Source organism: Haliotis rubra, unplaced genomic scaffold (assembly GCF_003918875.1).
Source record: "Haliotis rubra isolate DU_JTF1 unplaced genomic scaffold, ASM391887v1 Scf133, whole genome shotgun sequence".
Taxonomy (NCBI): Eukaryota; Metazoa; Mollusca; class Gastropoda; order Lepetellida; family Haliotidae; genus Haliotis; species Haliotis rubra.
The window spans coordinates 1,699,585-1,713,728 of record NW_025765259.1 but is presented as its reverse complement, the minus strand read 5'-3'; the positions used below and the strand labels follow the sequence as shown (position 1 = coordinate 1,713,728).

The 14,144-nt window shown below is 40.6% G+C and overlaps 1 protein-coding gene across 1 annotated transcript in view; it reads left to right on the top strand.

The window, feature by feature from the left end:
* LOC124267681 (ADP-ribosylation factor 6) overlaps positions 1-14,144 on the top strand; it is a 34,091-nt gene that overhangs the window by 10,210 nt on the left and 9,737 nt on the right. Inside the window, exon 2 of the mRNA XM_046702652.1 lies at positions 12,110-12,232. Within this exon, the coding sequence (XP_046558608.1) occupies positions 12,151-12,232 (82 nt within the window). The 5' untranslated portion in view covers positions 12,110-12,150. The remainder of the gene's footprint in view (positions 1-12,109; positions 12,233-14,144) is intronic.

The window sequence follows — 14,144 nt, the reverse complement described above, 5'->3', positions numbered from 1 at the left end:
AGTTATTTTATCTATCCACCGGTACCCAAGCTAAGATTTGACATTTTTGTGTGTACGCATGTAAGATCACATTTATTGAGTATTTACAAAAAATCAAGCGTACTTGTACGCAATAGACTTAATAGGAATTGAGTTTTCCCCAAAACAATTGCGTAATTTACGCAGATACGCAGCTTATCTGTACCTCTGATACAGCATGCTAAACTGTCCTAGTGAGGGTTTTGGATAATGTTTCTGTTAAGGAATACACCTGTAAATCACAGGTAGATTGACCTGGTATGTGATTGAGATCAGCTGCTCGGCTGTCAGTTAATCACAGCATTATCTTTGATCATAGATGGCTGCAGCATGTTCCACTGATAACACACTACATGTGTCTACAGGGATGCAGCTCACAAAACACCAGTCAACAAAAGTTGTCCAGACTGTGATTCTTGGGTCTTTGTAAGTCAGGTATCAGAGATACGTTCATGAAGTGTTGTAAGTCAGGTATCAGAGGTGCCGGTTCATGGATGGTCCGTGAAGAGTTGTAATTTACAGGGCTCCAGATAATTTTTCAACATCTGGAGTACGGACTCCTTATTTTTACACTATAGGAGTACTGGAAAAACTTAAGAGTACATTTAGAGTACTGAATGGACTTTAATGGCGTATCAGTAATCTATTGTTTCGTTTCATTTATGCACCACAACATTGCTAGTCTTGTGTAAACAATACAAAAAATACTTTTTTCAGATAAATACATCTGTAAATGATTCTAAGACCGTACACTATTGCTGTGGTGTGTATCTGCTACATTTCCTAAATTATTTCCTATCGTATCGTGCATATCTTTTAGCCGTACATACGCCGATACGGCCTTTATCTGGAGCCCTGAATTTAGATATGAAAGATATTGGTTCAAGGAGGGGTGTAAGTCGGGTATCAGAGATATTGGTTCAAGGAGGGGTGTAAGTCGGGTATCAGAGATATTGGTTCAAGGAGGGGTGTAAGTCGGGTATCAGAGATATTGGTTCAAGGAGGGGTGTAAGTCGGGTATCAGAGATATTGGTTCAAGGAGGGGTGTAAGTCGGGTATCAGAGATATTGGTTCAAGGAGGGGTGTAAGTCGGGTATCAGAGATATTGGTTCAAGGAGGGGTGTAAGTCGGTATCGGAGATATTGGTTCAAGGAGATGTAAGTCGGGTATCAGAGATATTGGTTCAAGGAGGGTGTAAGTCGGTATCGGAGATATTGGTTCAAGGAGGGGGTGTAAGTCGGGTATCAGAGATATTGGTTCAAGGAGGGGTGTAAGTCGGGTATCAGAGATATTGGTTCAAGGAGGGGTGTAAGTCGGGTATCAGAGAGATTGGTTCAAGGAGAGGTGTAAGTCGAGTATCGGAGATATTGGTTCAAGGAGGGGTGTAAGTCGGGTATCAGAGATATTGGTTCAAGGAGGGGTGTAAGTCGGGTATCAGAGATATTGGTTCAAGGAGGGGTGTAAGTCGGGTATCAGAGATATTGGTTCAAGGAGGGGTGTAAGTCGGGTATCAGAGATATTGGTTCAAGGAGTGAGTGAGTGAGTATAGTTTTACGCCGCTTTTTAGCAATATTCCAGCAATATCACGGCGGGGGACACCAGAAAAGGGCTTCACACATTGTACCCATGTGGGGAATCGAACCCGGGTCTTCGGCGTGACGAGCGAACGCTTTAACCACTACGCTACCCCACCGCCCCTGGTTCAAGGAGGGGTGTAAGTCGGGTATCAGAGATATTGGTTCAAGGAGGGGTGTAAGTCGGGTATCAGAGATATTGGTTCAAGGAGGGGTGTAAGTCGGGTATCAGAGATATTGGTTCAAGGAGAGGTGTAAGTCAGGTATCAGAAATATTGGTTCAAGGAGAGGTGTAAGTTGGTTATCAGAGATATTGGTTCAAGGAGGATTGTAAGTTGGTTATCAGAGATATATTTTATAAGGGAACCTACATTATCAGTAATGTAGGATAGAGTTTTAACACCAATACCAACTGCATGACATTATGATTTAGCAGTGAGTGACCATGATGGCATTCTTTGTTGAACCACAGAATATTCATTTCAGTGTTATATCTTGATGGATAATTCTATTGGTTGACTTATGTATTTATTAACTATGGCAAAGTGATTCATTGTGTTTGATTACTGGATAATGTGCAGTGTTTCACGTGATTTACTCAGTTCACTAGTGTAATTAGACTACGAGAGTTGTTTTACCTGTTGATCAACAACCTGTAGTCCAGGTATGGGATAAGCATGGTTATAACTTATATGTCCTCATACTAATCCTGAAACTCTTTACTGACCCAAGGCTGTCCTTTGACACCAATTACAGAGCCATTCAGTTGATTAACCCCAGGCTAATGGCTTAATGTGTGTGGTTTGGGTAGGACTCTACAAGGATAAAACCTGCTTTAATCTCTCTCTACGGTATATTACGGAGTTGAGTTCCCTGACTGGTGAGGAACGTTTAGCTTGAATCCTATTATGGGTGATAGATTGTGATTCATGTAAAATGGATGATATTATAAACAGTGTCTTGACCAGCATTTGAAATTAGCGTCGGTCCGAAGCCGACTGAAAACCACTCGGACCCAGAGCTTTTGTTTCTGCAGGTCCTTATGGCCGACAGCTTTTTCAAGAGTATCATTTGTCAGAAAATATCATTCAGTACTTTCTAGTAGTTTTTATCTCATTGAGCAGCTGTTGTCTGTAAGTGAAACGACTATCATTTTTCAAGGAAGCAATGAAGCAAATGTTATCACATTTTCTGTTTGCTGGGAATTACTTATATTGCAGCCAAAATATACGGCCTACACATTCTGATCAGGAGCCACAACTTTTTATGGTTCTGGGTCCTTAGGGCCTGCAGCTTTCAAGGGTTAAGGGCAAACACTGGATTTGACGTGAGGTTTCTTTCAGTATTTGGCCATATTGTTGGGTTGGGATTGGGTATTGTTGGTTTCGAAAAAAGACTTTGTTGATATTAATGACTATTCTAAAATTCTTTTCATTAGTTCGTTATTATTTAGTCAGTTTGTTACAACAATTAGAATGTCTTGAGAGATTCAATCAAGTCTCTGCAAATAGTGATGGACAGTATCTGTGTGATGAAGTCTACTTCACAATGCCACATAATTCTGTTAGTCAAACAACATAATCACTATCCAATGATGTAATGGTGATACTGTATAGGTTGATAGTGACTAGAATTCCTCAACAAGCCAATCTGCGGGCATTCGTCTGTAATGTCAATACGTGGAACCCAGTAAGAGGGGCTGAGAGTGTTGACTCTGTTACACCGAGCGTCATCTCAGCCTGCCCTCCTCTGCTCAAGATCCAGGTGTGATGTTTGAGTTTTGCTGCATCTGTAGCAGACTGGACTCATCAGGAGTGGGTCCAGCGCTGGCTACATCTGTCAGTGAAGCCGTCCTGCCATGACTTGGGGATACCTTTCTTGCTCAACCACAGTGAGATTCAGTTTGTTGCCACTTCATAATTTCAGCAAGAGGCAATGGCTGTTTCATCATATTAATGTTTGTATAGTTGAAATTTATGTTGTCTTTCTATTTTGTGGCTTTTGAGTTTGACATTTTGATGGTCACCCAGGGTATCTGTAATGGCCAGGTTGCCAGGAACCCATGCTTGTGTAGGTAGCATCTGGAGGGAGCTGGTGGACAGGCCTGTTGATTTGCTTCATTGTATGCCACAGCATCTGAATGGGGCTGTGTTTGAAATATTAATGATTAGTTTGTCTGATTCAAACAAATGAACTATTCTGTCATTTGTTGACTAGGTTGACTAAGTCCATTGTCTTGTTGGTTAGGCTTTTTTACTATGTTTACTTCACTAACTGCTCATCATTATCATGCACTGGTTTGTATATTTCCAACTTGATTACTTACGAGCTGTTGTGATAAAACTTTAACCAGCTGATTTCAGCGTGAAACAATATTCTCACCCACACACACTTTCCTCTGAAGTGCCTTAATCCATATGATCTGTGGACTCTACTTTATTTCAAATCTAGTCAAGTGTCTATCACTTGGATTCAGTATTTGAAGTTTTCAGGCAGTAATTTGGTTAGCATCAGGTTTTGTTTACACACAGAGATTATTTCAGTAGAATCCAGGATTCTACTACCGTGTGAAAATGGAGCATGTTAATTGGCTTACTGCAGTAGGATATTTGTAGGAGTGGCTTGTAAATACAAGGAAGTACACAATCACCTTTACGTATTCAGCTTACATTTGGACGAGGAAATAATATCAATAATGTTCCCTAGATTGTGGGAATGACTGTTTTGCTTCAACATTACGTTAACATGTTTGGGCCCTATATTCAGTATTACAAACAAAAACCTGCAAGACTTCTGGAACCGCCCTTGATTAGGCTGTCAGCTGGCTCAGGGTATACTGCATACTTTCAATATTGTCAGTATTCTGTGGAGACCTTGAGCTGGCCATGTTTGTCAAAACTTATGCCAACTTTCTTTTATGGTTTTTTTTGTGTGTTTTATTTTCTCATAAACAGTATATTCAGGATCAAATGATGTTATCCAAACTTGAGCTTCAGACCAGTGGCTAGAAACAGACTGGCCACATCTAAAGTGACTGTAAGTGTTGAAGGCATATGGACACATGTAGTGTTTTCCTTGGATCAAGATAAGAGTAAGAATTGACGTTCTTAACTGTGGAAGATAAAGAGTTTGTATATGTACAGAACAGTGAACTTCTCCTGTGTCGTATGTCTTGCCCCAGGTGTGAATCTTCATGTGTGACTGGCAGAAATGTAATCATCACAGGTAAATGCAGCACTACTGACAGATGGAATTGGGATAATTACCCTTTTGTTACCATGGTTACACTAATAGATATGTTTAGTGTTTTTCTGACAATAGATTCTTCATTAGCAGAGTCATGACTTCACAGTGAACATATTAATCTCGGTCTTTGTGGCGTTGCCGTTTCCTGTAGCAGCAATTACTACATCCAGGGAGTGGGTGTTGTGATTCACTGATGCATCGTGAGTTTACAGCAGGCGATATGATACTATCTATTGTTGTCGACTTATTAATTCTGTATCACTCTTTGGGATTCAAAACATATTCACAGAGTTTTGCCATAACCCAGCCAGATATTGACTACTAGCATTACTTATCACTAAACATGGAGTCGGTGCATTTAACAGGTAGTTAAGTCTAGGTTAGCTGGTCATGAAAGTGCAAAGAAACTAGGGGACCATGGTAACTTCGGACTCTTGATGGTGCTGTCCTAATGTTGAACAGTTCATAGAAGTATATGACGAGGATCCTCCCATGCCTAATTGTAACACTGCCTTTTTATTCAGTCTGAACATTTTCACCCATGGCGTACTTGAAGGATCAAAACCGACTCTGAGGTTTTGTTTGAAAAAGTAAGTCCGCAGCAGAGGAAATTGGGGAGGGTCTAGAGGTTTTGATCCAACTTATGAACCGACCCTAAGATATACTTTAGATAATATTTTAATATTTGGTATTTACTGTTGAAATCAACTGGCAGCTGACACCTTGCACAATGCACATGCTCGGCACACTACCCATGTCCTGCACATGCACTGCCCACACTACCCGTGTCCTGCACATGCACTGCCCGCACTACCCGTCTTGTGAGGAACACATGGTTTATACTGACAATCTCTTTCTTCACAGTGATCCTTCGTAGCCTAGTGGATAAAACCGCCAAGCTAGTAAGCGAAGGGTTGCAGGTTCGAAACCAGGCATCGGCACAATATATTGGAAGTTTTCAATAATGTGATATTGTATGATTGTATTCAGTAATAACAAGACAAAGTTATATCAATCTTCAAAACAAGTAAAGTAATTCAAAGTCAATTGCAGTTCCTCAGAAAATCCCCAGGATGCGGGCAATTCTGTAAAGAAACCCCTGGGATTTCTTGGAGAATACCCGCAAAACTGCCTGTAGAGGTTTACTCGGTAAAAAGAGAACCTGGCGAGACAATAGACTATAGAGTGATATCACTGGAGGTTTATAAATGGTATAGAACTGAGAAACATGGAAAAATGTCAGCATGTGTAAAAGTTCTTGGTAGGAATCTCTTCAGGTTTTAATGTGGTAACTACTTCCTTCTGTACAGAATTAAAAGGCTTGCTTATCAGTAAGTGTGTAATCATAAGCAGTCATATTTGTGCCCTGAGGGAACATCCGTGAATATGCCTGCTCATGCAGTTGTGTTGTGGGACGGCAAGTGTATCCTTGTCTGGGAATGGATTTGGTTGTGTGGATCACACGTTGAATGTGACATGTCAGGTGTGAATAATTAGCCCATCGGTAAACACCATAAGTCGCCAAGCATTGCCAGTCAACTTGTATATTGATATTTATGGCAGTATACACTCAATTGAAATTCACACACGTAGCCCATGTGTGACAGACATTGAACAATGAACATGAGCAGGTTGTGGTCCCTCTCAACATGGGGCTGAGCTTAACAGGACCGGGCAGTTTGTTACTCCTAGTGAAAATGTTGCTGTTGAAAAAAATATACAAAACTTTGTCTCCATTTGATGTAGCATGTGTTGTCATTTTTTCAATTAATTTCAATGTTTCTGTCTCAGGAGCAATTTTGTGTGTTTTAGGTTTCAGTATTATCAGATCCAGACGTTGAATCATTTTCTTGATGACACTAAAAAAAATTAGCATTCTTCCCCTGACTTGCAGCTGTGTGTATTCCGAACTTGAACTATGATATGTTTTCCATGCAGTGTCAGGGATAATGCTTTGTTTTTGTCCTACAGCCATGTGCACATCTTGGTGATATTCTCCTGTCTCCAGCCAGCATCTGGCCGCCCCCCTCCTGTCATCCCCTCCCAGCCACGGTGCAGCTGGGATATGTATCTGGGGTCAGGATCGTATTTCCAGTGTGGTTTGAAGGGTGTGAATGTCTTCCTCCCCAACAGGTGTCAGTGCCAGTTAAATACAGATAGGTGATTTCACCAAGTGGTAATTGTAGGGGAGTAGACAGGAAACTCCCAGCTTCCATATGGTCACACTCTCCACACAGGGTTAGTAGGAGAAAGTAACGACATCTTGTCAATGGCTTATGCTCATGATTGAGGATTACAGTGTGCTAGCCTGGTGGTTAAAGCTTGTCATGCTGAAGGACCAAGCTCAGTTGCTACATGAGAACATTGGGTATACTTCCATGTCTTTCATAAAGGCACTGTGACCACAGACACTCAACCAACTAACTTAAGCCGGGTAGGGAAAACCAGTTCTTTCAGTCTAGTTGAATGGTTAATAGTTCATAGTTTTAGATTCCCCAAAAATACAACAAAATTCAAGCAATGGTATTTTATTGGTAAACTCACAAATAGTAAGGCCAAAATCAAAGATATGTCCATTTCCTATTACATGCTTTTTAGAAATAGGTTAGGTGGGTCGGTTTTATCTTCTTCTTTTTTTCTTTTTTTTTATTTCTTAGTGGCACCAGGTGGGCACCTGAGGTCTTCAAGAGTACCATATTATGTAGTGATAATGCCTTATGATGAAACATTGAAAGATTTCTATATCAAATCATTATTTATGTTATTTATTTGCAGATTTGGTCAGTGAGGACCCATTATGCCAATTCAATGCAACCCATTTTAGCCCTACGTACACTGAAAAACATGAAAATATCATACTCGATTTGGATGAAAATGATGAGTTGAAATGCACTCCAGTCATGATATTGACTTGATTAAAAAAAGATTTAGCGTTGGGGGGTTAAGATAGGGTCGGTCGGGTTACCGGAAACGGACATTATTTTTTTTGGCCTAAGGATAACCATGGACCATGTATGAGGGATTATCTCAACATGTCTTCTTTATGAAATATGCAAGTCTAGCTGGCTTTTTATGAACATGATGAAATCAGTATTAGAAACAACAGGTTTTCTTTAAGAGGGGAATTGGGTTGGGAAACATTTCAGACTAAGTATCTTGAAAAGAATTGACTCACACTTTGCATGATTATGAAATATAGGAGTGGACAAAGAGATGACCTTAATAAGGGCAGAGACATCCCCCTTGTGTGTAGTCATGGCTGGACATTACCCAGCGGGCCTACAATATATGCACAGTCTATAAGACAAGTGTTACAGCCTGCATGTATGATGTCTGTATGTCTGCTACAGGATACCAACACAATGGAGAAGCATGTGTAACCTGGTATGAGTAAGGCTGACCTAGGTGGAGCTGATGACGAGGCGGAGACTGTTTGACAGCGTTGTCAGGATATCCGCAGTCGCAGCTCACGGCCACATTCCTCGGTGGACACTTGAAACATTGCTGCTGCACACAATATCATAACATAATGTGGGATCATGCAGCTCCCTACAGGAATAGGAATTTCCTTCCATTTATCTGAATCAGTGAATGCCAGAGTTGAATAAACAGTACTGCAGAAAGAACAGTGCTGGGACAGTTTCTGAAACGTATATTACTTTGAACGCATGAACGTGATAAACTTCCGATTTTTTTCAAAACAACGTTTTTAGAAAATAACTTTCCGCCCTTATCGGACATTGTGTTGAGGTGGCCCGGTTTCATGAACAGCTATGTGGAGTGGACTAGTCATCCTGTACATTGTTAGTTTGCTGGAGCCAGGTGAAGGTACATGCAGCCTGCTGGCCAGCTTTTTGTGTCATTCAGTCACTTAATATTCTGGGTGTCTTTCAGACTCAGGGTTCGAAGGTCAACATACATTACCAGTTGAAGGTAATGAGGTCCAGTGATTTTTTAATCAAGGTTGTTGATAGGTTGGTGGAAAGTATGAAATGTCTAGCTTGAACAGAATGACGGTTGAAAGGGTGGGAATTTGGGAGTATGTTTAGGACATCAACATGATGAAGGCCTGAAAATTTCGTGAAATTGTTCAACAATAATGTTTTTGGTGTCTTATAATGTTTCTGTTTGTGGAACTGATGCATTTGGCTGCCTAAACTACTTCCTGGAAACATGACATGTATGTATCCCCATGTGCTATCACTGGGTTACTAAGCCTGCAGCATCACACCAGGTTGATATAGCTAGAGACGTTCACCTGAACAACACATCCAGGAGTGAAATGTCTATGCAACATGCATGTCTATCTCTGGCTCCATGAATGACTATGGTTATATGCAGCCTTTTACTGTTTTAGCAATACTCCATCAATACTCACATTGTGCCCATGTGGGGAATCAAACCCTAGTATTTTGGTGTGACAAGCAATGCTCTAACCACCAAGCTATCCCATGGTCCCCCATCTTGATGAATGGAAGTATATGATCGAGGCCTGTGTATGTATGTGTTCCTTCCCTCAGAATCGGTGATCCTGTAGGTGAACACACACAGTGTTCTGTAATAACCTGACTGGTGTCACCACTAGGCTAGCCCATGGTCCCCATCTTGATGAATGGAAGCCTGTGTATATGATCTGTAGGTGAACTGTGTTCTGTATAACCTGACTGGTGTCACCACTAGGCTACCCATGGTCCCCATCTTGTAGGTGAACACACACACACAGTGTTCTGTAATAACCTGACTGGTGTCACCACTAGGCTAGCCCATGGTCTCCCATCTTGATGAATGGAAGGATATGATCTGAGGCCTGTGTTTGTATGTGTTCTTTCCCTCAGTGATCCTGTAGGTGAACACACACAGTGTTCTGTAATAACCTGACTGGTGTCACCACTAGGCTATCCCATGGTCCCCCATCTTGATGAATGGAAGTATATGATCTGAGGCCTGTGTATGTATGTGTTCTTTCCCTCGGTGATCCTGTAGGTGAACACACACAGTGTTCTGTAATAACCTGACTGGTGTCACCACTAGGCTAGCCCATGGTCTCCCATCTTGATGAATGGAAGGATATGATCTGAGGCCTGTGTATGTATGTGTTCCTTCCCTCGGTGATCCTGTAGGTGAACACACACAGTGTTCTGTAATAACCTGACTGGTGTCACATGGAAATCAGTACAGATATCCAGGGATTACGTTATTGCTTAACACCACACTCAGCAAAGTTCCAGCTGAATGATCAGCAGCCTGTCAGTAATAGAGTCTGGACCAAACAAACCTGTGATTGTCTTAATATCTCCACGATCCATGCTGTTGGGGTGCGGTTACATTTAACCAACTCATCGATCATCATCATCATCCATTTTGTCACCTGCTTTCTGTCAGCATAGGACTATTTCTCTAATCAACCCGTCTGTCTGTCTGTCTGTCTGTCTGTCAGGGGACTGCTGTTACTGTATTGTGTTGCAGTGTGTGGGCAGATGAAATATTCTTGTATTTATATTTTAGATAATTATGATGTTTAAATACACTATGGCCCACATACCATGTTTCCAGCATTGTCCATTGAATGTTTAGAAGTAACTGCCAACTCAAGACAAGAATGTGTTGCTTTAATACCGTAATATGCCATGTTTTACCAATATGTTTACATGGTGTAGGCCTATATATTAATAGTAAGTATTTCAGTTGTTATCTTGTGATGATAGTAAAGAGATAACTGTATCGGGACATTCTGACAATAACCTCATAATCTTGCAATCACATACATCTCATCACTGATCAGAACAGAGCAATAACATGCTTGTAACTGAGTGGGACTGTCATAGTAGAAGGTTGTTTGTCTAAAAGTAAATGATTTCAACAGAAAGACACATTGGCAGAAGTGCAGGACATTTGTATTTGCTGTTGCCTGCTTTGTACAACTTGCTTCTCTCAGTATACACGTTATCCTCCCAGATTAGCCCTGGTTACAGGTTGTGGACTGTCAGCAGCCTGCCTCTGCTAGTGGGTTGCTACAGGCTTCTCTCCCATGTAAACTTGACACATGAAGTGATCACATGGAATACACTGGACAGCAGTGTTAAGCCAAACTCACTCAAACACTCATGAATTTGATTCACTTTCTCATTTTCCTTATTGTTTTCAATCATGACCTTACGAACAAATTATCTTGTTTGGACCATCTAGTATGCATGACATTGTTAATTCAGTTTGTGGTAGAAACCCTGACCTGAGTAAAGTACCGGGTAAACCTTAGTCCAAGTGTCCCTACAGTACGTGTCAGAGTTCAGTCCCATTCAGTGACCTGTTGCAGCAGTGTACAGTCCGGCAGATTTGATACCCAAATATGGCCATGTGTTGAAGATTTCATTCTAGTCTATATTCAGTGCTGAAGTAACTCAACATCTGTCATACAGAATATAGTGGCATTATGTATATAGTTCAACTGCCACAAACACGGACGTTTGACCTGGCAGTTTGTTCACAAGGCAGTGTTACATTCCTGGTTGTTGGTTTGTGATCAGACCCTGTGTACAAAGAGGATTATGCTGTATCCTAACTGTTGGGAAAGGTTAACCTTGACCTTGGTTTGTAGGTATTGCAAGTGGGTATAGGTTGCCCTTAATCTTGTTTTGTTTGCATTGCTGTTGGTTAACTGTTGGTTCCATACTGACTATGTTTTGTTGGTATAGTATGCATGATACACTGATCTTTACCTTGTTTTGTTGGTGTTTGTAGTGAGGATTGTTTTGTTGGAATATTGTTGGTGTTTGTAGTGAGGATTGTTTTGTTGGAATATTGTGTTGACCTTGTTTTGTTGGTGTTTGTAGTGAGGATTGTTTTGTTGGAATATTGTGTTGACCTTGTTTTGTTTGTTGGTGTTTGTAGTGAGGATTGTTTTGTTGGAATATTGTGTTGACCTTGTTTTGTTGGTGTTTGTAGTGAGGATTGTTTTGTTGGAATATTGTGTTGACCTTGTTTTGTTGTTGGTGTTTGTAGTGAGGATTGTTTTGTTGGAATATTGTGTTGACCTTGTTTTGTTGGTGTTTGTAGTGAGGATTGTTTTGTTGGAATATTGTGTTGACCTTGTTTTGTTGGTGTTTGTAGTGAGGATTGTTTTGTTGGAATATTGTGTTGACCTTGTTTTTGGTGTTTTTTGTTGGTGTTTGTATGAGGATTGTGAGTTTTGTTGGTGTTTGTAGTGAGGATTGTTGACTTTGTTTTTGGTGTTTGTTGGAATATTGTGTTGACCTTGTTTTTTGGTGTTTCAGGTTGGAGGTGAAAGCAGGGATCGACCAACTGACCAGCCGGGATGGGGAAGATCTTGTCAAAGGTGTTCGGCAACAAGGAGATGAGAATACTCATGTTGGGGCTCGATGCAGCAGGAAAAACTAGTATCCTTCACTCAAAACAAATATGCACATGCACGTGTTGTGAGGAAGAATGGTGGTGGGTGGTGGGTGTTTGTGAAGCCACCATTGATGCAATATACACCACTGCTACAGGATTCCTCTGTGTGAAAGGCAGCTGACACTCCCTAAAACAAACTATGCGTGGGAGATACCTTTGTCAGAAAGTAAATGACATTTGATGTCAGTGTGCACAAAGAGTCCTTATGCAAGTTGCCCTTCAACCAGATAGGTAGTCATGTAGATAAAACATCATGTATCATCATATATACTACCTCCCAATCTACTATCAGGCTCCCTGTGGAAACCTTCAAATTGATGTTGTAAACATTTCAGGAACAAGGTGTAATTGCTTCCAATAGAGGCATTTTTGTATACCTATCTGTAGTGAGACGTTTCTTTAACTTTGTTGCTGAGTGTTGTATAAACAGTAAGGCCTGTGTCTATGCACAGTGAACATTTGTCGCACAGCTCCAGTGTTCAGGCAGCTCATCCCACATGGCCCAGGGTAGATCTCTCATTGTGTTGTGAGAACATGCAAACATGTCTGATGTACCCTAGAACATCAAATTATTACAAACTCTATTGGTCTCACATCTTTGATAACTACAAATTGGGGATTTGGAAGACATTTTTTATTTATTTATTCCTGTAGTGAAGTTTTTGAAAGGCATTTAGAAGTTTGACGAACAAGAATACATGACACGTTTTATGGATATCAACTTCTTTTTTATTCTTTATACAACGTTTCAGTGCTAATTCTTGCTCCCTGAATGCTGAGTCGAATTCATATTCCTGTAGTGTTTTTATCTTTCATGTAATTTCACAACGATGTGACGACCAAGTTCAGTTCAACTGGTGCGTAACAAATCTTGGTCCTCGTCTTCTCTGTTGGTGGTTATTATGCTCTGGCACATTCCGCAGTGACTTTCAGTTATTTTCATCGTGGGTTTTGTGATCTGGTTATCTTTTGAACAGTTATACCATTTAGAACATTTGGATGCTGTGTTGAATTGTCAGACATTTCATACAGATAAAGCGGCTCGAGGTTAATCCAGTGTATTGGTCCATTTTCATTCATTGTGTAAATTACTGATGAAAGAACATGCAATATATTCATCTCTACTTGTACATGTATTACAGAACAACGTTCAGCATAGCATAGCATACTGTAGTTGAACATTGGCCATAAACACTATGGTAGTTGGGCAGGCAAGAGTAACTTCTTCCAGTGACCTTTACCTTGGCCATGGTGGTAGTCTTCAGTCAGGTGGGAATGGTACATGGTTGTAGGTCTGTGTTCTACAACATTCTTGAATCATATGGTATATGAATACATGACACATTTTATGGATATACAACTTTATTCTTTATACAATTCTCAGCATTCACCTGATGAAAGAGCAAGATTTAGCTCTGAAATGTCCTATAAAAAATATTATAAAGTTGTTATCCATAAAACCAGTCATGTATTCATATTCGTCCAACTTCTAAATGTCTTTCAAGGTATAGTTTATATATATCTGTGCTAGTCTACTAGTAGTTCATCATACTCAACTCCGTGGCTACAGGCAACGTATAGGCCTAGATTAGATCTCTCACTGATGACATTGACGGCAGCCAGTTGACATGCATGCACGAGGAATGCAAGAGGTCACCTCATGCACAACCTGATGATTTCTGCCTGTGGGCAGACTGACACCCAACCTGTCAGTGCAAGAAGTGTCACAGATGTTTCCACAGTAAAAGTTTTCAAGGTTTATATGACATATTTCAGAAAGAGGTTTGCGGGATTTGTCTGTGTGTACAATGCATTGCTAGTTTTTAGATCAGAATCCTTCAGAAAAAAATGAAAAGATGTGTTGATATGCCTCAAGGTCAGAGAGGCTTTGTTCTA